We start from the raw sequence: 25,836 nt of genomic DNA, 5'->3' as shown, positions 1-25,836 counted from the left end.
GTTTTACCAGTTTTGGTAGTGTACATTTTTGTTGATGCTGTGTACCGTGGTATTTATAAAAATGCTCACGTTAACTTAATATATTTACATCCCTATTTGTGCGCAAAACATTACTTTTTTTTTTTAAAGTATTTGTGTTTGTAACAAAGTTGCATGAGTGTGGTACAGGCTGTCAACTGTTAATTAAAACTAATGTAATCACCAGGTTGTCGGATTTGAACCAATATATAGCTTTTAGGGGTGCCTTTATTTTTTATGTGTTTTATTGTTATATTTAGCAGGTTGTGTTGAGTTAGTCAACTGAACATATTATTTCTACATGTCAAATTTGTAAAAATTGCTCTCGCCAATAACATGGCAACATTTCAAAAAAAAAGCCCGGGAGGGGTTGTTTCCTCATCAATTTTATATTATTGGGGCTGTTTCAGACAGTCCATGATCACAGACCATTCAGAGACATTTGTCAAGGACTGACCATGATGCTGAGGACTCTGCAAGATTCCTTGATCATACTGATCTACGATGAAAAGAGTCCCTGCTTCTCTGCAAAATAACAGTGGTGAAGTGTTTTAAACAGACCTATGTCACAAAGAGTTCATAATCCCCAATGTATCTCTAATACGATAACAATCTGCTCTGTAATGCCATCATTTGCACCAAATTTACAAAATGTCTGAAATCTACAAAGTGTCTGATAAATTTGCTAACCTCTCCATACACCCCCCGCACCACCACAATGTTATAGTACGTCCTGGTGAACGTAGGGTTCACCAGGACGTACTATAACATTGTGGTGGTGCGGGGGTATTTGGAGAGAGATTTCACGGGCTGGGCTCTCTCCATACCTAGTGTGTGTCAGCTGTATAACACAGCTGTAGGTGTATTCCACCTAAATGTGAAATATGTCCTCAATATCAGATCTGACAACCCCAACAACCCCACAGATATTCATTTCAGCTCATAAACAGAGAATAAAACAAAAATAAAACAGCTCTCATTGTAGCAGTTGAACTAAGTCACTGCAGCTTAGATCACAGTCATATAAATGGGTGCTGATCTGCAGTATCCTGGTCTGTTCACAATACAGAGCTGTTTATCAGCTACTTCTGTTTGGGGCAGGGTGGCCTGGGTGTTTCAATATCCTGCTAAGCCAATTTCATGTTAATTTACCAAGACAGCAACCTAAGCTTATGGCATTTCCAGATGGAACTTGGCAAGTAATGGGAAAAAGGAGGCAATAGCTACAGTTATAATCATCATCAAGTCTTCTAGTGTAGAACATATTCTAAAATCAAATTATACAAAATATGTTGAAAGCCAGTGACAAGGTAAAACTTCTGCTATAAAGAAAAAAAATAACGGGAAATTAATATTTTCTGCTGATGTTTTCTCTCATTACAAGCGAGTTTTGCATGCCTTCAAAGACTGGCTGAAAATTTGTTAGATATGAGGCACCACTGACTCACATTTATATAGAAAGGTGTATTTAAATCCAAAGAAGTGATGAAGTGAAGGATTACCTGACACACTCTTATCGCCTGATCCAGGACTGTTTTGGTGTCCGTTGCGTAGTCAGGACACGGCAGTGTGGCCCTACTGAAATGGGCTTGCAAAAGTAGATGTGTTTTGGTGTGCGCGCTATCCATGGAATGTGGGTTGACTTCGATAGGAAGGTGTTTGGCCAACTCGCAGTTCATTTGGTCCTCATTGTGCCTGACAGGCAAATCGGTGTACTCTTCAGCATCCTTAAAAAAACAAACAAAAGACGTTTGTAATTTTCCATCGCTTTAGGGCAATGAGGGATTATTATTTTGCATACCACCAATAAAACATGACCAAAATAATAAACGGTATATTTGTAGGCACTACAAAAATGGGACCTCAATTTATTGTAAAATAGAATGACCTGAAAAGTTATGATAGGAATATCATGAAAGCCAGAAAATGATTTTATGTGTAAAGATTCAGTAATAATTATCTATAGTAATAGTATATCCATGGTCTACAGTTAGGTGTATAGGATCTTATCAAGCTGTAAAATGAGCCAGAACAGCTTGTTACACCTAGTGTTGTCTTTTTATGTCACTGGCTCTTTTGTGACCAAGTAGTATTTTTCTGAGTAGCAATTTCTACTTCCAATACCTACCACAGCAAGAACACAAAGACAACATAGTCACACAAGGTCTTCTGGATACAAGGATATTTCTCATTATATTATAATATTGTCACCACAGACAATTCAATTACAAGTTACAATATATAGCAGTGACTTCATAAGAAAAAGTGTAGAAAGTAAATAAAGTGGTAAAATAATATATATATATATATAAATAAATATATATATATATATATATATATATATATATATATATACACATACACAAAAATGAAATGTAATATATTCACTTTTGCGCTTTAACATGGTGTGTGACGGTAGCACATCTTTTTTCCTTTCAGCTAGAAGTAAACACAGTTCTTCTCACACTTTATGTTAAGTACTCCTCTGGGCATTAGTACCTAGCAGGAGGCTTGCTAAATGAGTTATATGACCATATGGCTGACTTTGTGTTTTTTGTGCACAGGATGCATGGTTCCATATTCCTGCATTAAATGAATCTGAATTTATATAGAACTATATATGAGATAAGTCAGAAAATCAGCACCGAAAGCAGTTTCTATCCCTTCCATTCTTATCTATAATTTATAATAGCTTGTACTTAAATGTCCTACATACAGTATATAACATTACATAATCCAACATTTACAGAACAGTTGCTAAATGTCAACAAGGATGGTAAAAGCAATAAAAAAAAAATCATTGTTTGTACAAATGCTGTTAACTATATTATCGTATACTGTACCTTTATGTATTTACTGTATTGTAACAATCAAAACAAAATAATAATTTATGTTAGGTATACACTATAGCTCTATTATAACCAGATAGATGTGAGCCTATATATATATATATATATATATATATATATATATATATATATATATATATATATATACATATATATATAGAATATAAATTAGAGAACACACAATTTCGCAAGTCAAGGTCATTGTGTATTTGAATATATCCTAACACAAGTTAAATAACAGCAATTTAAAGGGAACCTGTCACCACATTTGCACATATACAGCCAGTGACAGGTTCCTATAGGGCTCTAATAACGGACTTATACCCTTCTTTTAGCTAAAAAATTGTTTCTCTTACATCCATAAATAAATCACCTTTTATCTTATATTACCTGGCATCAGAGGGGACGTGTCCTGTTCGGCCAGCCCCTCCCATCTACTCCTCCCCATGCCTTATGCCTTCTTACTGGTCACAGTTCATGTCATGTGACCAGAGTGACATCAACTCAGGTACTTTACCGTCTTAACAATAGCAAACTCTACCCCACGCATGTATGTGACCACATGAAATCACCATGGACTTCTACTCCTCTCCATCCTCCATGGAGGCTGCTGTGATTTCATGTAATCACATACATGGGTTACAACCTGCTATTCTTAGAAGGCTGAAGGACCTGTGATGATGTCAGTCTAGTCACATGTCATGAATGTAACACAAGGCACCGTGTAAAAAAAATTGACACAATATTTCCCATCTCTACATAGAGCTTTATATGTCTGTTGTTGAATATTAACAGACAGACCCTATGTACAAGGAGGCAGATCAATGATTTGAAGAGACACAGAGCGTGTTTACTGGGGAGTGGTTTACTGCTAGCCTGAGAGAGAAGAGAGAAGAGTCAGAGCCAGGAGACAGGAGTCAGAAAAGCTAATATGCATATCACAAAAATGACTGTAATTAAGGTAAAGTGCACCACTGGCAGCTACTTTTAGGTGATCTTGGGTGGACTTGTAACCCTTTATCAGCAGACATTGTTAGTCGGGGGGGGGGGAGGGGGTGTCAAAATCTGTTGACAGGGCCTCTTTAAGCTTTTCAGCACAATTTAGCTTATACTGAAGTCGGGTTGCAGGATGCACAATGTACCTTGGTACTTTAAAGTTTGGAAAGATCTCGGGCACAGGAGAGGGAGATGTGTCGGGAGTCTGCAGAAAAGGAACCAATCACCATCACCTATATGGTATGGTATTTCTACATATTTGAGGGCTTCCACTTACACAAGGTTGATATTCTTAAATAAATTATTTTTTGGGTCAGACAATCTTTTTTCCTACAATCTCCATAGTAATACCATGATCTCAACCACAAGCCTATGCACTTTCCTACTGTCAATGGAAGTATTTTATCTAAGAGCTTCACTAGGGCTTCCATAGAATTACACGTTTACTGTTATATAGAGATCATATCTTCTCAGAGATCTCTCTATATATCACTACATTATCCTTCTTTATATTTCTTTTTTTTTAATCATATAATACAATTAAATTCAATTAAGAATAATTTAAAAGACCTAAAATAAATTATAAATTTATTATCAACATAACCAGGACAACCTTTACAATACATATAATAAACTAAAGCTCTGCTCTTGAAATGCCCCCAAGAGTATGCTTTTCTTCACAGTTTTCCCAGTTTTTTGTGATGAAATTAAGCGACTTGGCTTATATTTGAGTCGGCTTCTACTTGATTATATACAATTATTGTAAAAGAACACTGATGAAAATTAGTGAACACTTTCACATTCCTGCAAGTTATTGCTGTTAATCGGGGATGAAGTCATTCAAAGCAAAGGCCTGTAGACTTCCTACTTATTGGAGACAGTAGTAACCTTCAGAAAATGTTGTTATAATCTTTTTCTGTGCTACAGTCATTTCTGTTCTTTAATTTTGTTTATCAAAAATAAAGGTTTTATTTTGATATACACTCACCGGCCACTTTATTAGGTACACCTGTCCAACTGCTCGTTAACACTTAATTTCTAATCAGCCAATCACTTGGCGGCAACTCAGTGCATTTAGGCATGTAGACATGGTCAAGACAATCTCCTGCATTTCAAACCGAGCATCAGTATGGGGAAGAAAGGTGATTTGAGTGCCTTTGAACGTGGGCATGGTTGTTGGTGCCAGAAGGGCTGGTCTGAGTATTTCAGAAACTGCTGATCTACTGGAATTTTCACGCACAACCATCTCTAGGGTTTACAGAGAATGGTCCGAAAAAGAAAAAACATCCAGTGAGCGGCAGTTCTGTGGGCGGAAATGCCTTGTTGATGCCAGAGGTCAGAGGAGAATGGGCAGACTGGTTCGAGCTGATAGAAAGGCAACAGTGACTCAAATCGTTACAACCAAGGTAGGCAGAAGAGCATCTCTGAAAGCACAGTACGTCGAACTTTGAGGCAGATGGGCTACAGCAGCAGAAGACCACACCGGGTGCCACTCCTTTCAGCTAAGAACAGGAAACTGAGGCTACAATTTGCACAAGCTCATCGAAATTGGACAGTATAAGATTGGAAAAACATTGCCTGGTCTGATGAGTCTCGATTTCTGCTGCGACATTTGGATGGTAGGGTCAGAATTTGGCGTCAACAACATGAAAGCATGGATCCATCCTGTCTTGTATCAACGGCTGGTGGTGGTGGTGTCATGGTGTGAGGAATATTTTCTTGGTACTCTTTGGGCCCCTTGGTACCAATTGAGCATCGTTGCAACGCCACAGCCTACCTGAGTATTGTTGCTGACCATGTCCATCCCTTTATGACCACAATGTACCCAACATCTGATGGCTACTTTCAGCAGGATAATGCACCATGTCATAAAGCTGGAATCATCTCAGACTGGTTTCTTGAACATGACAATGAGTTCACTGTACTCAAATGGCCTCCACAGTCACCAGATCTCAATCCAATAGAGCATCTTTGGGATGTGGTGGAACGGGAGATTCGCATCATGGATGTGCAGCCGACAAATCTGCGGCAACTGTGTGATGCCATCATGTCAATATGGACCAAAATCTCTGAGGAATGCTTCCAGCACCTTGTTGAATCTATGCCACGAAGAATTGAGGCAGTTCTGAAGGCAAAAGGGGGTCCAACCCGTTACTAGCATGGTGTACCTAATAAAGTGGCCGGTGAGTGTATGTTTATTTTGAAAAACACTTTTCTAGTGGCATTGTGTTCCTTACAAAAAAAAATTCTTCAGAATGTTGATCAATGACGATTTCATTATTTCTGGAAAAATGAAGTGATCATACATTGTTCTTTAATTCTGATCTCCAAAGTATATAAAAACGCATACATATATAAATGTATAGTGAAACCTCTGAGACTGTAACCATAAAGTGAAAAGTGTTGAATGTTAATAGTCTAATAGCCAAAAAACAGAAAACCTGTGCCATAGAAAATCAGGCTGGATAAAATGTATTTACACATGTTTTTTCAGAGGTTACCCGGTGCTTATGCACATCCATACCATATATGGTGTGAGAAAGAACCCTTACAGCCTAAGATACATAAATATTTTAGAGACAAATAGATAGTATAAAGTGCCCATCTGCAATAATACAGGATACCATTCAATGGCAATGTAGAACACAACATAAAAAGACAATCGCAGTTTCTACAAATTGCTTTCAGCAGCTCAGTCCTGTTAGTATTTTCACACTGAACTAAGTTGCTGGATTAATTTCCTGTTTGAGACTCTTAAATGCAAATTGTTAATTTTCTTATCTTTATGCACACAGCAATTAAAGGAAATTGAGAAAAGCAAGTGAAGCTTTGATTCAGCTTGGAGCGGAGATGAATGGAGGGCAGAGGGGTCAGCAGAGTCCATTATATTCTTATGTGAATTGCTGGTGTGACCGCCCTGTCCTTGTTTGTTTAGTGGAGGCTGGATGGACTACTAACTGCAAATCTGTTCCTGTGATTTGACCAGGCAGCCCAGCATAAAGATGTCTCCCCATTGCAAATGTTAAATGACAGTGATTGACAATCATACGATGAAGTCTGCCTGTAACCCCCTGCTACTGTTTTCAGATTGCAGCAGAAAAGACGGAATAAAGAAACATTCTTCATAATCACATCAAATGGGCCCTGCTGTTCACTCAATATTTTTCATTTTCGTTTCCCTTTTCATTACAAACCACAATCTGTTCTGCAAATGCCATGGATTCAACAGTAGCAACAAAAAAAGAATGAATTTATCTAAGCACATTCTGTCTGTGTGCTTTCTTTAGAGCACCAGAATATATATATATATATATATATATATATATATATATATATATATACACATATATAGAATGGTAAAAATAACTGCTCAAATCTTTATCTTAATAATAGATATCAGATTTTAGACACAAAATATACAAAATAAATATTATGTCAATATAATGGCAAAGACTACATATGACAATATTCTGTCCATCCTACTATATAAAAATGGATAAAAAACCCAAAAATGTTAAATAACAAATTAGCTGCAAAATCTTTGAGGTATACATGCACAAATCAATCAAATGGATCTGTAATAATGCCGTAAAAAGTGACTGAACTGTTACTAAAATATCAGTATGAACCAAATGCAGAACTATTCCTGTGCTCATGAACATTTCCTTAGTTATAAACTGAGCACAAATATGATCAATGCAAATTCGTTTTGCCTCAAACGAGTGAAAAAACATACGTTTTCACAAATTACTAATGAGGAGCAGCTGTCGCACAGCAGGAAAAGGTTGAAACTTTTCAAAATTATGTGTTTTTATAGAAAAAAATAAATGGAGATATAAAGCATAGACAGAATTCATTTTCCCCACAAATAAACAGTGCATCATAATGAGTAAAGATTCCTTTTTAGGTGGTTTAGACTACTTTGAACCTTCATCTATCGTTAAAACTGCTCTATTCCCTGCTCAATTCTGTCTTCAGTAATGACAAGCTGTGGTCATAGAAGTCTATAAAAATGACAGGGGGGGGGGGGTTGGGGCACAAGTGGTAAATCAAGAAACCCATATATAGTGGCAGGAACAGGACTCCAGTGACATCGTGATAAACGATGCAAGGAGTCCCTGCTTTCCCGTGGAACAATAAGCACGATTATAGAGATCAGAGAAGGATGCCAGAAACAGTAGCATGGCATGCCCCAATACATTAAACCAGGAATTTAAAGGAAGTTTGTTTCCCTTTCCCACTGGTTTCTAATTACAGGAAAAAAGTAAAATATTATATTGCCAGTGATTCCTATAGCAGAAAATGCATATTGCATAATGCATTTCTCAAACATTTCATTATGGATAAGCCATTAAAGGGGTCGCATTAATAATAATAAAGGACATATACTCACCTGTCTCCAGACCACAGCTACAAGTCTACTAAAGCTACTCACATTTTGGGCCTCTGAATACAAATAGAGACCAACTGTAACGGGAGAAAGGTGTGCATATGCTTTAATAATTTGTCTTCTGTAGTCCATCAGACAATTTTTGACAGCTCATTCTAGAGCTGCTTCATACAGTGTGATGATCCCGCTACAGAGCGTGTAGAGAACGGTCTCATGTGCTGACCACATCGCTGGGGTGGGATTCCTTGCATCATATATGGATAGGATGCAAGGAAACAGTGTGGTCAAACCGTGAAACCGGACTCTACGCATCATGCACTGTGTGAAACAGCCCATAATCTCTCCTCGCTAAATGATACTTAAAGGGGTTCTCAAATTTGAATACATGAAAATGGTAAAAAGTTATCTTTAAAATACAACCTGCCCTGCACTTTCAAGGCATTTAACATGCAGTCTAAATTCTGTTAACTTTATTCTATGGGTCATCATGATGACACTACCCTGCTTATAAAGGGTTTTTCATTTTAGATCACACAGACAGTAAACATTTTTTTTCTTAAAATCTGTAGCTGCATTAAACATTGCTGAATTTAAATCTGTACCTATTTTAATTTGCACTGCAGAATAAACAGTAAGGTGATTTTGAGTATGGGACACTGAGGATTTGTCAGTGTGACTAAGCTGCATTCCCTCTGTTCTCTCCATTTGAAAGGTCAATGTGCAGTACTGAAAGCATCCATCACTGCCATCACAGGGTGTCCCATATTAATATGCGTGTACCACACAGGTCAACCGACGTACTACACTATAACGTTGTGCTAGGAGTTACAAGGCTGACATTGCAGGGGGTTGAAGCAACCAGATACATAGAGATCATCTAATCACATAAGTGGTTACACTTAGAAGGGGATCTGTTATCAGCAGACAATACTTTTACAATAAACTATTGCAATAACCAGATGTTGTACGCAAAACAAAGACAAATTCCCTTTCAAGCAGGGTTATAGTTTTGTAGCGCTGGGTTCCATTTGCTAATGCACTCACTCACTCTGTGAACAATTCTAGAACCAAAGCATTTTTAACACCCATCCAAAATAGCAGTTTAAAGAACATCTACCAGCAAAATCAAGTATGATAACCCAGGGGCACTTACTCTTTGATCCACACAGGGTGACTGTGTTCTTATATTTTTTATCTGTGCCTCCTTCCTTCTAAAATCAACTTTTAAAATTATGCTATGCTCTACAGGCGTTACCAAGGCACTATAATGCTGCAAATTCACAGGCTGTTACAATGCACCAAACATGTTTGACCCAACCTCCTGCTCTCTCTCCTCCTCCCTCTGCCAGTGGAATGTAGCAACAGCATGAAGTGCAGGGGGAGGGTGAACTTACGCTGCTCATTTTAACAGCCTGTGAAGCTACAGCCCCGAGGGGCAATTTGAAAAACCACCAGATCTGCTGAGGGTCATTAGAAAAGTTTTAAAAGTTGATTTTAGAAGGATATCCTATACATTTTTATTTGTATTTAAGTTAATTCCTTCAAAACTGCCAAATATTGCTATAGATACACGTGCTATTTTCACATAGCCTGTGGAGAAAGGATGTTTATAAACGTAAGAACAACTTCAAAGGGATATATCTCCTGAACACAATTCTGGTGTCATATACAAGAAAATCTACTCTTTAATATGATATAAGAATTGTGTATGGATGCTCCATAGAAACATCCACCCTTACCCCGCTTTTTTCAGCTCATTGACTAGACACAATTTTTCGAATCTGCCCTGTGTCACGATAATTGGTTATAACTTTGGAATTCTTTAACATATCCAGGTGATTTTGCGATTATTTTCTTGAGACACATTGTAGTTCATGATAGTTGTAAAATTTTGCGTTTCATTAAGAAAAAAATTTACAAAAAAAGTTTGGAATGTTCTGCTTTCCAGGCAAATAGTTAAACTACCCAAAATCTAGATAACTAACATTTCCATAATATCTGCTTTATGTTGAAATTATATTATATGTGTCCTCTAGTTTTCTAGGATGCCATGAGGCTTAAAAATTTAGGTCAGATTAAAATTTTCATGAAAATCACCAAAACTCGCCTTTTGAGGGACAACTCAGCTTTCAAGTGACTTTGAAAGGACTAACAATAGTAAAACCCCATAAACTTTAGAATTTTTTTGAAAAAAACATTAATTTAGGCCGAAAATGACAATTTCAAAATGCATAAAATGATGAAATGCTCTCCAAAAATTAATGCCTAATTTCTCCCGAGTGTACCGATACCTCATATGTGGTGGTAAACTGCTGTATGGGCGCACGGTTGGGCATAGAATGAAAGTACCCCCTGAGGAAGCGATGGCGAAATGCGCGTCGGGGTTCTGTGGTCCATCGCCATTTCTCCTGAGCATGATGCAGTTTGGTCGGTATACATGAATTTCTTTGCACTATGCACTTTACATACTTGCATGTCTGCTATTATTAGGCGTTTGCCTACCAGGATTTAGAATACAATTTATACAGCTAGTGATATATTAGGGGCACTAGTATTGATATGAAACCATATTTTATGGAGGTTCATTAGTACTATTTGATGTGACCGATTTTACGTGTCGTTAACTTATCCATCTGAACTGGCTTAATTGTAATATTATATCTAGTGCCCTCCAGGCTATTTATTTACCTGTACTGTAATAACACTACTTCAGGAATGGCTATGCACCTTTTTGTCCACCAGGGATTGTTTTTATGGGTTGGTTTTTAATCATGGTGATCATACATTTGTAATTTTCTGTGTATCATTAATTAATAAAATATATATTTTTTGTCAATAATTGTTGTGTATTTATTTGGACAGTCTTTGTGAGGTCTGTTTATAGGTACAATAGAATGAAAGCAGCGCCATTCAGAGCAGATTTGTATTGTCACATCGTACAAGCTTAAAAAAAAATTTAAATTTTTTTTCGGTAATGCGAATATATTATTATTTTGCGGAGTGAGATACAATGTACAGATGATTAATTTTGGGGTCTATACCTTATTCATGAGATTTTATTAAGTATTTCAAGGGGGGTAAAAACTGAATTATCCATTTTTATTTTGGATTTTAAGCACTTTTTCCCGCTAATTATAATAGAACTATAATATTTTATCTTTATTCACTGGTTCACTACGATTAAGGTGATAGCTCATTTATGTAGTTTTTCTCAACTTTGCTCAGTTTTACTGAGCAAAACCAATATTGGATAAAATCACAATTTTTCAGGGGCATAAATTCTGTATTTTCTGTTGACCCATCTGGTTGAGGGCTTATTTTTTGCGAAAAGAGTTGTTCTTTACAGTCGTATCATATACGGGCACGTTTCTTTTTTAAATCACTTTTTAGAAGATTTTTTTGTGAGGTTATTTGATTAAAAATTGTATATAACGGGAAGTTTTTAGTTTTTTTTTACATCGTTCACCGAGCAGGGTCAATATTGTTTTAGATTTATTGTACAGATTTATACAGACTCGGTGATACCAAATATGTACTTTTTCGTGTGTTAATGCGTTTTATATACTTTATTTGGGTTTTATAGGTAAGAAGTACCCTTAATGACAGCCATAAAAAAACGATAGGGCGGTCATTAAGGGGTTAAAGTTGTACTAAAAAATTTCGATTGTTATGTACAGCTTTCTATTTCCAATTATAACTTTAAAAGTGAATATCTCAGGTTCTGTTAAGCATCCATACACAATCTTTAGATCACATTAAAGGGGAGACATCAGAATTTTGTTTCTAGGTGTAAGGGTTCAGGGGGTATAGGCAATTGAAGTGTGCTCCCCTCCAGCCTGTCAGCTAAAGGCAGAATGTAGAAGAAGCTTCAGGAAACTTTCACTTTGCAGAAGTGCATGCACCCTCTGAATCTATAGCTGAACCTGGGAAAGGGTGATGGAATAATGCTGCAAATATTTATAAAATATATTGGTAAAAGTTACTACTTATTAAAAAAACTTTAATAGGAACAATTACCAAAAAGCTTAGTATTTCACATTTTTAGTCAATTATTGGCAAATTTTATAAAGAAATTATGTATAAAAATAATGTAATAAAGTCTCACATGTGATGAAAAAAAAACAAAGTAAAAATTTTTATGATATGCAAAGCCTTTCCAGAGATATCGTTATTTAAAGAAGCGTATACCAGAATACATGAAAAATTGACCTGGACATTCAGGCACCAATGACCATCGTTCATGAAGAAAACAATGTTTCTAATGTTAATATTAAGATAGAAATATGCAAATATGTTTTCCAGTACAGGGAAAAAAAACAATGTTTCTAATACATAACAGGAAGTGGGAGAATAAGTAACCAATGACCGCCCACCATTTCTGATGGAAACCCTCATTGGTGTAGGAGCACGGGCAACTGTGAGTACATCTGACAAGTACTCATCAATACTGACTCATAATGCTGGTAGTATGCACTACCTTCAGGACCTGGAGCAGAAGAGGATTATCGGATTATCGAGTACTCAGATGTACTGATCACTCCACAGTCCTCTCCTGCTTCAGGTACCAGCATCAGTAGATTGGTGAATAGATAAAACACTGCCGAGTGAGAAGAAGTGATGATAGGTGACACAGGGAGGGGACGGGGGAGATTTGGTTTTGTGTTGCTGTATTTGTACTGAATCTAAGTTAGAGTGTGCAATTTCCAAACCACATGTGAATCCAGAAAAAGAAACCATGCGTGAAACTTACTAATCAGCCTTTTTTTTTTTGATGCAGTTTTTCAGCCACAAAAAGGAAAATCCCTTCTAATGCCAGGTATATAGGATTTAGTCACCAAACTATGCAAAAATATAATTCTAGACTAGAATCTACATACCCTTGTATAGACTCTCTGTTCTTTAACCCAGTCCCTTCTCATCATACAAAATATGGACCCCTTTTATGCACCCCCTTTTACTTTTCCATGTATATAGCTTTAAAGGCTATATAATATTAACTGTGCAAGACCTTTTATTATTTGGCCATGGGTGAAAATAGACTCCTTAGAAGCCTAGGTGCAGTCCTATCTGAAACAGTAATAGAGCAAATGTTTATTTGGTGCCACCAACAAAGTCATACTCCACAAACTCCTTACAAGCACAATATATACTTGGAGCCTGTTTGGAGGCATTTTCTTTCCTGTCCCCTGCCTCATTGTCCATTATGGGGAGACTTTTGTGAATTCTGCTCTAGAAAACTCTCAGTTTAGATCTTAGTTCAGTGAAAATCAAAAGACTGCCAGCACTTTCGCAGATGGCTTCATGGCATGTGCGCAGGGTTTACGCAAGCTCGGATTTATGTGGGGAAAACAAATAGGAGCACTGGGAAAGCTCTCTCCCCCACACACAGGAGCAGACCACATGGTGAACAGCTGGCTGTTAGCAGTCCTTAAATAACAGTAACCATACTTTGCTACATTTCTTCAGTGGTAATAAAACAGTAGCATGGAAGGTGTTTGGCTTTTCTTTCAAAAGAATATTTTGGGATTCTCAGAAATGCCAAATTCTGTTCAAATGGAAAAAAATTATATAAGAAAGAAAAATTTAAACAAATAGATATATAATGGATAGCTACATAGTCTCACTTTTATTTTCCCTCACCATTTTACATATTCCAACAAATATTACTAAAGCACATATAATATTTGTCCAGTTATCTGCACAGGTTTCTATTTCAGAAACAGATAAACCTGTAGGGATGCACATAGAAAATACATTTCTCAAACTAAAATGCAGATACACTAAGAGAATTTCATGGCAAAAGGTTTTATTAGCAGTGTGGCACCTTGACACATCCAAATCTCCAACATGAGCTTTAATCCTCAGGATGCAGGTTTATTTTAAAGCTATGGCATGGCAGGGAGCAGTAGACTCCCTGCTCTGCAATCAGGACAGATTTGTGAATCAAGGTAGCCCAAAGACTTTAAGGGGTATTCTTGTCTGGGCATTCACATTCAGTTTGATAAATCTGCCATATATAAACATTTCTTCAATTAGATGTTATTAAAAAAAATGTTCCTGTGTGAAGATAATTTCTCATAAATGTAGTCATTTTGTCCCTTAGAAACGAGATGGCTTCCCGGATACGGCCACCTCTGCTGGAGTGATTGCACAAATAAACAAAAAGGTTTTGTATATGAAATGTCCGGGAGTTACTACATGTCCCACAGCCGTCCTATGGTAATGAATGCTGAATCCAGGAGGGCAGGCAGGACATGGTCGTATCCGAGGAAGCTATCTGGTTTCTAAGGGACAACATGACTACATTTATGAGAAATTATCTTCACACAGGAACATTGTTTTTAATAACATCCAATTGAAGAAATATTTATATATGGTAGATTAGTGAAACTGAATGTGAGTGCCCAGACGAGAATACCCCTTTAACTGTGCTTGGGCCTTAGAAATGTTAACATACAGATAAAACCTGTCTTAACTCAAACCAACAGTCTACACTCACCGGCCACTTTATTAGGTACACCTGTCCAACTGCTCGTTAACACTTAATTTCTAATCAGCCAATCACATGGCGGCAACTCAGTGCATTTAGGCATGTAGACATGGTCAAGACAATCTCCTGCAGTTCAAACCGAGCATCAGTATGGGGAAGAAAGGTGATTTGAGTGCCTTTGAACGTGGCATGGTTGTTGGTGCCAGAAGGGCTGGTCTGAGTATTTCAGAAACTGCTGATCTACTGGGATTTTCACACACAACCATCTCTAGGGTTTACAGAGAATGGTCCGAAAAAGAAAAAACATCCAGTGAGCGGCAGTTCTGTGGGCGGAAATGCCTTGCTGATGCAAGAGGTCAGAGGAGAATGGGTAGACTGGTTCGAGCTGATAGAAAGGCAACAGTGACTCAAATCGCCACCCGTTACAACCAAGGTAGGCAGAAGAGCATCTCTGAATGCACAGTACGTCGAACTTTGAGGCAGATGGGCTACAGCAGCAGAAGACCACACCGGGTGCCACTCCTTTCAGCTAAGAACAGGAAACTGAGGCTACAATTTGCACAAGCTCATCGAAATTGGACAGTAGAAGATTGGAAAAACGTTGCCTGGTCTGATGAGTCTCGATTTCTGCTGCGACATTCGGATGGTAGGGTCAGAATTTGGCGTCAACAACATGAAAGCATGGATCCATCCTGTCTTGTATCAACGGTTCAGGCTGGTGGAGGTGGTGTCATGGTGTGGGGAATATTTTCTTGGCACTCTTTGGGCCCCTTGGTACCAATTGAGCATCGTTGCAACGCCACAGCCTACCTGAGTATTGTTGCTGACCATGTCCATCCCTTTATGACCACAATGAACCCAACATCTGATGGCTACTTTCAGCAGGATAATGCGCCATGTCATAAAGCTGGAATCATCTCAGACTGGTTTCTTGAACATGACAATGAGTTCACTGTACTCAAATGGCCTCCACAGTCACCAGATCTCAATCCAATAGAGCATCTTTGGGATGTGGTGGAACTGGAGATTCGCATCATGGATGTGCAACCGACAAATCTGCGGCAACTGTGTGATGCCATCATGTCAATATGGACCAAAATCTCTGAGGAATGCTTCCAGCACCTTGTTGAATCTATGCCACAAAGAATTGAGGCAGTTCTGAAGGCAAAAGGGGGTCCAACCAGTTACTAGCATGGTGTACCTAATAAAGTGGCCGGTGAGTGTATGTGCTAAACATGGGGTCACATATAAACAAGATAAATATAAAATCCTATATGACAACATTAAAGGCAAGTGATGTTCTGCGGAATATGATGGAATTATATAAATAAAGATTTATCATTATTATTATACGGGTTGTAATAAGTATACACCACAAAAATATTAATATAACTTCAGGTCGTATATAGCAACTTCAGGTCGTATATAGCACTATATAAAATATCTGGAATCATAGACTATAATAGGCCCAGCACTGCATAATGTATAACTATTTTTTTGACCTACCTCAATAGAACTGCAACTGTAAAGGAGATGCAAGGCAGGATCAGAAGATGACACTGAGCTGACCAACAGCTTGATAGGCCTGTTGTGGTCACGCATTACATGTGAAGACACATCAAACTTCATCAAGCACTGTTTTATTAGCATATAGGAGAATATGTTTTATCAAGGGTGATTGGGAGAATACAAATAGACCATGGATGGCAAGCAGTTACTAAGCAAGGCACATTAATATTCTATGGATGTGGAAAACCCGCCAACATAAACATATCAACACATCTCTTAGCCCAAAACAATAGCTCTAGTTGAGGAAATTATGCATGCCTCGTTAAATAATGTGTGACCATATATCATACTGATAACTTGTGAAACTAATAGAGGTATTACTCCCTATAATCAATTAATATAACATAATAAAAGACAACTAGGATAAAGAAAAATTCACTAGAAATGCTTATTATTGGATGGACCCAATGGCTATTAGCATTTGCTACAAAAATAATGGAACCGGTAATTATACGTTTCTCTATATATGCAGCATCTATGGATCCTGCAATTCACAATTCCATCACAGTATTAGATTCTGAACCCTCAGAAAAATCCTACAGTTTGCCTTTATAGTGAGGGACAAAAAACTGTTTTTTTTCCCATTGAAATTCCATTGAAATTCCATTGTCAGGGTAGTAGAGCCAAACTGGGCCCTAAATGCATGTCTCAAAAGAGATTGAAAAGAGGCTATGGCGGGTAAAGCAATTTTCCCACATAATTGGTCAAGGGAAAGCCGCTCAAAGTTTGAGGACAGGACCTAACTGAGAAACTTGACCCCAGCAGCACCCCAAATTGCCCATCCTGATAGACAGGGGAAGTGTGAGAAGCAGGGGTTGAGCCATAGGGGGTGTCCAAAGAGACAAGAGAGGAGAGCTGGGACTGCACACCAAAAATTGAGCCCTACGACAGCAAACTGTAACCGTGGACAGAGGCAGCGGGAAAGGGAATGGTCCGAACCGATAAAGGAAATTGGTAAGAACTTCGTATGATCTCATTATGGCCCCGCAAAAGCTGCAACAGCATTGCCTCTCTCCACATCAATCCACCATTGGGCATAGACAAGCTGAGAAGACAAGTAATAAAAATACAAATCGGGAGCTGCCAACCCACCACAGGATTTAGGTGCCTGTAACAAAGCTAAACTGAAGCATGGAGGCCCACCCTGCCAGTAGGCACCTAGGCGAAATTCAGTAGCAGATACCACAGGTTCAATGTACAGCTCAGAACAGGCCTGAATATTATGGGAGACCAGAATACTTAAGTACTTAAAGCAGGACACCACCTGAACAGGGATGGGGAAGGAGATATGAACAGGCCCAGCTTCCAATAAGGGGGAATAGGACCGACTTATCCCTATTGAACGGAAAGCACAAAAAGGAGCCAAAGTGGTCATGGACATGAGAGAGGAGCCAGCATCCCCGAGGTACACCAGAGTGTCATCAGCGTATAGGGATACCTTTTCTGTGATGCCAACACAAGCAATACCTTTAATACTGTCAGCATGGCAGTTTTGTACTACATATGTTATTTGCTTTTGACACTTCCGGGTCTGACTGTAAACTGTCTGCGCATGCGACTGCATGCTCGGACAGTTTACACTGCTCTACAAGGAATAAGTATTGAAGAGCAGTATATTGGACTTGATCGATCAGAGCATCGCTGGTTCAAGCTCAAGTTTGTAATTAAAACAGTTAAGGTATAGTTAAGGTATAGTTAAAACATTAAAATACATTTAAAAAAAAATACATAAACATATAAGCACCTACAAGAAAATGTTACTTCCCCATACAAACACTTACTAAAGTATAAAAAACACAAATACACAAAAAATCCCCACGTATTTGGTATTGCCGCTTCCATAACAATCTGTATAATAAAACAGAATCATTACTGGTCCTGAATGGTAAACGCCGAAAAAAACCCCTGCAAAAAACGGTCCCGAACAATATATAATTTTTAATTAATACCTAAAAAAAAAATTACACACTCTAAAATAAGACCACTAAAAAGAACAACTGTTCTCGCAAAAAAAAAAAGCCCTTAACAAGATTTGAAAAGATGGCAATGCTAAAATGAACAAGATTTTCTCCAAATTAGTTTTTATTCAGCAAAATTGAATAAAATACACAAAACCCCCATATATTTTGTATCGCTGCATCCGGGACAATCTGCATAATAAAACAATGATTATTGGACCTGCAAAGTGATCTCCTTAAAAAGCAACCCCAAAAAACGCTCTGAAAAAAAGATAATTTTTAATTAATACCCTTAAAAAAATGCTCTTAAAAGTGTTACGCATAAATGTTATGCAATCTAAAATAAGACCACCAAAAAGAACAACGATTCTTGGAAAAAAATAAGCACATAACCAGATTTGTCAGCCGAAAAATAAAATCGACAAATTACTTTTTATTCAGTAAAAATACCAAAAAAAAATAAAAATTGTATATATATATATGAGGTATTTTCGTAATCGTGGCAACCAATATAATACATATAATATACTATTTTCCTTTCCTCCACCGACAAAGAGTTAATAAAATCTCACCAATTAGCTATAGATGCCTCAAAATTATGTACCAGAGAAGTGCGTCTCATGTCTCAAAAAATGAGCCTCAGGTCCACATTAAAAAAAAATTATAGTCTATACAATTCTTAGATCTGCTCTGGATGGGGCTCCTTCCATTCTATACAGCAGGCACTACCACATATGGTGTACTCAGGAGAAATTGGGTATCAAACTTTGTGGAACCTTTTTTCATTTAATCCATTGCAAATGTGTAATTTTCCACCCAAAATGAATTTATTGTCAAAAAATATTACAATTTGTAGAACGCACCTCCATTTTGTTTTAACCCCTATAAAAAGACGTAAATGGTTAATAAACTTCTTAAAAGTGCTTTTTCATACATTGAGAGGTGTATTTTCCATAATAGGGTAATTTACGAGTACATCTATTATTAAGGCCTCTCACAGTGTATTAAAAAAGTTGAGCAGGTCCATCTAAATACGGGTTTTGGCGATTTTCCCCAAAATTCTAAAAATGGCACCTAAATTCTGAGCCTCATAACATTCTAGTAAAATATGTGGAATCTTAAAAAGCATGAAAACATATAGCAGACATTTGGGAAATGTAAGTTATGAATTTATTTGGGTGCTATAACTATCTGCATTAAAAGTAGGGAATTTAGAACTTTAGAAAATAAAGAATATTTCCAAATTTTTGCCAAATTTCATTTTTTTCCATGACACAAAAGATTTCATTAAAATTTTTAAACTAATTTCAAGTACAATGTATCATGAGAAAACAATCTCAAAATCCCCTGGATATCTCATAGCGTTCCAAAGCTATAACTACTTATAGTGACACAGGCCAAATTTGAAAAATGGGGCCGCGTCCTAAAGGGGTTAAATTGCAAACAGGGTTAGGTCCGCCCTGCTACTACACTTGAGGTTTGACTATAGTTAAGTAAAGTGATAGCAATTTGTTTCAGTCATGTGGATCTTTTTGCCTTAGTAAGACATTGATTGCTATAACAAAGATTTCTTTCAAATAACATTCAAAATGCATGTTTTACCTAGTGCCTTCCATTTAGTACCGTATTTTTCGGCCTATAAGGCGCACCTCTAATAAATGCCTGCTAAGACATCTAGGTTCATATATAAGGCGCACTGGAGTATAAGACGCAGGATCAAATGCAGTACCTAAAAATGACCAGCAGGTGGCAGACCTGTGCACAGTTCAAGCCAGCTACACTTCCCGGGAAACTTGTCTTCAGCGTGTCAGAGAGCTCCGATCTCAGAGGTATGGCTGCTAGGGGTTAATGCAGGGTGATGCAGCAGGGGTTAGGCGGTCTCCCTCTGCCCCTTCTCCTTCCCTCCTCAGCCAGGGTGTTATTTCTGTGGGGTTCCCTGTGGCTCCTTCTCTTTCTCCTGTTACAGGGCTGGCAGGTATGGGGGATTTCTTACTGATGATGATTGCCTCGTGGTCTGCACTATGGCAGCTCCGGTCTCTCCGTGCTAGGGGATGGCAGGATGGGCACAATGTTAGTTGTGGTGCCAGGGCACTTCAGGAGCTAGGGACCCTGTATACTGTGTGGGAAGGTGCAGGAAATTTCTGGGGGTGGAGCTATTAAACACTGGTAAATGTACAGTACATCTTGTCTGTAGTACGTTTCTGTATAAGTTCATATATAAGGTGCACTGGCCTATAAGGCGCACCTTTGATTTCTGAGAAAATTAAAGGATTTTTGGTGCGCCTTATAGGCCGAAAAATACAGTAACCTCCATAGAGGCTAATAGTGTACAGGCAGTGGCACAGCTAAACATAGGGCATGTCCTATTCCTGCCTAGATTTGTAGCACTGCCGCCCAGCTCCCTATGGAGAGAGGAGGGGTGAGCAGCTCCCACCCACTCCTAGTCCAGTTGGCTTGCGGCTCACGGCACCATGTGTACATGGAGCCTTAGAATGTTGGAAATGCTCTGGAAATTTAGTCCTAATTATACACCCCATCAAATATATAACCTAGTCAATAATTCGATTTTCTAAAAATGTAAGTTTACCTCCTAACTTATAAGACATCCCTGTTATTGTTCTGCTCCTGTGTAGCCTGCAGGGGGCAATTCTGTATTTACTTATTGTTCACAACACAACATGGAAGTCACTTGAATAGAGCTTCATCTGGAACATGCAGGACATTATCTTGATTACTGGATACTGGAAAACAACATTTAAAAACCACAGAGAAACTCAGGTCGGGAAGTCAACCAGGTCAGTGATCACTTAAAAATTCTGAAGGGCATTAGTTTCACCAATTCACCTTTTAACTTAAATCATTATGGCAAACAGTGTGGATGGCATCCTTGGTGAACAAGGGTCAAGAGCTCAGAGACCTTTGCCACTGTTTGCAGAGTAATAAAAGTTCACTCGCTGCTACCAACAAGCCAGCAGCCATTCTCATCTGCAGTTCCTGTGCAATTTTATTAAAATGAATTGCCTCTTATTTAACACTTCTTTCCTATACTATAAAATCAGTAACCGTTTATCAAGTAGAAATCAGCAAAATCAGTACTTACAGTCATGAGAAGAAGGAAGTACTCACTCTTTAACCCCTTAACGCTCTGCGCCGTAGCTCTACGGCGCAGAGGTATAAGGGATGTATGAAGAGGGCTCACGGGCTGAGTCCTCTTCATACAGAGGTGGGGGTTTTTGCATTTTGCACAAAACCCCCACCGCTAATAACCGCGGTCGGTGCTTGCACCGATCGCGGCTATTAACCCTCTAAACGCCGCCCGCAAAGTCGCGGGCGGCGTTTAAAAGACGGCGGCGCGTGGGCGCTGCCATCTTTTTTTCGATCGCCACGCCCCCGAACGTCATCGGGGGGCGGCGATCGGTTACCATGGTAGCCTCGGGTCTTCTCTTGACACGAGGCTACATGGTTTATGCAGGTTCGTTACAATGAGCCAGTGGCTCATTGTAATGTAAGACCTGCAAAAACGCCATATATTGCAATACTGTAGTATTGCAGTATATGGTAGGAGCGATCTGATCATCTAGGGTTATTGTACCCTAGATGGTCTAAAAAATAGTGAAAAAAAAAAGAAAAAAAAAAGTTTAAAAAATAAAAAAAATTAATAAAATATTAAAAGTTCAAATCACCCCCCTTTCCCTAGAACGGATATAAAACATAACAAACAGTAAAAATCACAGACATATTAGGTATCGCCGCGTCCCAAAATGCCCGATCTATCAAAATATAAAAACGGTTACAGCCGGCGGTGACCTCCGAGGCGGGAAATGGCGCCCAAATGTCCGAAATGCGACTTTTACACCTTTTTACATAACATAAAAAATGAAATAAAAAATGATCAAAATGTCGCACAGACCTCAAAATGGTAGCAATGAAAACGTCGCCTCATTTCGCAAAAAATGACCCCTCACACATTTCCGTGCGCCAAAGTATGAAAAAGTTATTAGCGTCAGAAGATGGCAAAAAAATTTTTTTCTTTTTTGTACACATTCGTTTAATTTTTGAAAATGTATTAAAACACAATAAAACCTATATAAATTTGGTATCACCGCGATCGCACCGAACCAAAGAATAAAGTAGGCGTGTTATTTGGAGCGAAGAGTGAAAGTCGTAAAAACTGAGCCCACAAGAACGTGACGCACGTGCAGTTTTTTTTCAATTTTTCCACATTTGGAATTTTTTTTCAGCTTCGCAGTACACGGCATGTTAAAATAAATAACATTACGGGAAAGTAAAATTTGTTACGCACAAAATAAGCCCTCACACAGGTCTGTACACGTAAAAATGAAAAAGTTATGGATTTTTGAAGTTGGAGAGCGAGAAATGAGCCGGAAAACCCTCCGTCCTTAAGGGGTTAAATTCTGAGGTTTAATGCAATCAGGACATAATGAAAAAAACATCTAGTCCTGAATTTAAATAAATGCTACCTGAAATGAGCAATCACACTGGACAAATTGCACTCCGTTACTATTTATTTTAAAGTGTTTTCCTCCTTAGTCATTCACAGCTGAGATGGCTGAGATCATTCAAAGCGTCCTAAAAAGCGCAAAAAAGGTGAGCGTATTTACCATCTTTTTACCTGACAATTTAGTTCACATACTACACTAGGATAGTCCTTTCTTGTCTCCCCTTTTTCCGAATCCGATCATACATTTGGAGTACCCACGATCTCCATGGATGGTCTCCAGATCATTTCTGCACAGCTGAGATGAGGACACCTGATGTGGTCTGAATAGTGGAAACAGCTGAACACACCTGTTACTGTGAATACGGTTTCTGTGACTCCCATAGAGGTGAACAGAAGATACAGAAACACTGTAGCACAATGAAATACGCTGTTTCCATAGCTCCCAAAAATACCACAACACATCATGTAAACTGACTATTGCAGGATGGCAGAGATAGGGCTATTCTCTCTGCTTTAAATGTCATTACATTGTAGATGGGGGTCTCCAAGGTCTGCTATTTGTGTATGAATACATTTGTCATGTTATTTATGTCACATGGTAAGTCATTACAGTAAAAAAAACCTTTTAAATGTTTTAATATATCCAGATGATTTTTAGATTTTTACATTTTTTTAGGGGTGTACACTGTACCATAAAAATAATTTGTTATCTTTATTGTATAGACCACTATGATTACGGTGATATCTTATTTATATATTTTTTGATAATTTTGCTGAAGAAAAACAAATATAGAGAAAATCTCATTTGTTTTTATTATCGCCATCTTTTCGAAGACATAACCTTAATATTTTTTGGTTAACAGAGCTTATTTTATACGTGTTGAGTTGTTCTTTTCAGTTCTACCAATTTGAAACTCGTAACTTTTTTGATCATTTTTATAGCACTTCTGTGAAGGATTTTATCAAAAAATTACATTTTTAGGCAAGTATTTCGGGGTTTTTTTCACAGCGTTCACTGAGCAGATCCAATAAGCTTAACAATTTATTGTACAGATTGTTACGGACACGACAATACCAAATATGTGGAGTTTTATTACATGTGTATTGGGAATGGGAATTTTTATTAAAAAGACTTTATTAAGTGTTTTAAACATTTTTTTTTTAAAAATACAGGTGAGCTTGAACAAACGATGCTCTGATTGCTTGTTCAAGCCCTTGTGCTATACAGATGTATAACACAATGCTATGTAACACACTGAAAATGCTGTACATGTTCAGTGTGCTACAGCCTGGAGACAGGACCCGGCTCCCGCAAAACATTGTGCAGCCCAGGGACACTGGCAGACCCAGGGGCTGCCATCGGAGTAGCAGACCACCCCGGTAAGCGCTGTGGGGGTCCAAATAACTTCAGATGACCTTTACCACCGCTGTCATGCATCGGAGATTCCTCCGATCGTGGGTTTTAGAGGTGGGTGTTGGCTGTAACATACAGCTGACATCCGCAGCTTGTAGAGCCGGTACCAGAAGCTGGACGTAGTAGTATGTCACAATGCAGGAAGTCAGTGCTGTCCGTGAAATACTACTACGTGCATTGTCGGTAAGGGGTTAAAAGATGATCAGTGAGATCGTTGTACCTAAAAGATGTAACTTGTTCTGAAAATAAAAGCCTTTATACACTGATGTTGAAGGAAAAATAAAAAAGTTCTGTCTTTATGTATGTGGCAATAAAAAATGCCAAAAGAAGCCTGGTCACAAAAAGATTAGCTCTTGATCAAACATGAATGTTTATTTTAAGGGGGGGTGTCTAATACATAGAGAAAAGAAACTCTTAATTTTAATGATGCAGCACATTTTCAACTTCCAGGTTTTTACTCCTCGCCTTCCAAATTCCATTACAACTATTATTTTTCTGTTTACAGAACTGTATGAGGGCTTGTTTTCTACAGAAGATATTGGAATTCCTAGGGACACAATTTAACATTCCATTTACTATATTGATGAAGCTGGAAAAAATTCAGACGACTTTCACTAAGTGTTCCAAATGACACATCCTGTTTACACTCCCAATAAGTAGCTTTTGTTATGTTTTAATACATTTACAAAAATGAAAACCTTTAGAGGAAAAGCAGAGTTTTGGGTCACTATATTCTAACTTGTACTTTTTTTTTCCTTTTTAAATATTCTATATTGAAGTAAGCATGTATGAATGAAACATGACCATAACAATAGGTTATTTTAGAAACCATGGCTAATAAGTAATTTAAAGAGAAGGAAAATTGTACTTTACAAAATAAAACATTCAATAATTTCATTTTAAAAATAAAAAACAAGGAAGGCAAATCTCCCAAAGGATTATGGAAGGGTGTTCAAAACAAACAAATAGGGTAAGGCAAAAGAAAAGAAAAAAGTCCTATTATAGGAAGCAGCCAAAAAGTTCTCAACGAGGTTGAACCATGAAGAAGGCAAGGTATTACTGCATGTATATAAAGTTGGTGAGATGCAGAATTTTATCCAGAGTCCCCATGATGTGAGTAAGAGCCAACTAATTGTAGGTATTTAGCTGTCAACTCCACAACATGCTGGAGATGTGAGATCCTCAAACCAAGCAAACTTCGTTGGAGAATACCCTTGATTGTGTGATCTGCAATGAGCATAAAGCCAACAAGGGATTGTTTATCTTTAGCTATAGGAATGGCAAGTAGTGAGTGGGCAAAATTGTTCAGCTGTTTTTATACTTTGGTGATTCAAGCGATTATTCATTTTTTCATGAGACCAGCTGTCGTTTTTTATTGATAGAATTTTGGAAACAGTAAAACCATTTGATTTCTTTTTATTCAGATTTAAGGGGAAGCAAAATGGCAACATTTGGATGTTCACTGTATGGAAATCATTATTTTTTGTGTGATAATGGGTTGAGAAGTCTGGGACACAGGAATACTGGGGGAGTTTATGAAGTAAACCCCACCACTTAGGAGATATAAGGGGGCTCAGGTCTGAAGGGACACAGGCTATAGCTAGTGTGCAGGCATGCCCTGCGTCAGCCCACTCCACCACCACCAGGCACTGCCCCTCTTCGTAGCCCTCCACACCCATTTGGGTGGCAT

General features: G+C 38.0%; 1 protein-coding gene across 2 annotated transcripts in view; it reads right to left on the bottom strand.

Moving 5' to 3' along the window:
- The window catches only part of ASCC3 (activating signal cointegrator 1 complex subunit 3), a 498,380-nt gene that overhangs the window by 24,596 nt on the left and 447,948 nt on the right, over positions 1 to 25,836 (bottom strand). For both annotated transcript variants that reach the window (XM_072141894.1, XM_072141895.1), the window contains exon 37: positions 1,521 to 1,745. In XM_072141894.1, coding sequence (XP_071997995.1) covers positions 1,521 to 1,745 — 225 coding nt within the window. The remainder of the gene's footprint in view (positions 1 to 1,520; positions 1,746 to 25,836) is intronic.

This window comes from Engystomops pustulosus, chromosome 3 (genome assembly GCF_040894005.1).
Source record: "Engystomops pustulosus chromosome 3, aEngPut4.maternal, whole genome shotgun sequence".
Taxonomy (NCBI): Eukaryota; Metazoa; Chordata; class Amphibia; order Anura; family Leptodactylidae; genus Engystomops; species Engystomops pustulosus.
The sequence above is the reverse complement of the archived record's forward strand: the minus strand, read 5'-3'. Positions and strand labels throughout refer to the sequence as shown.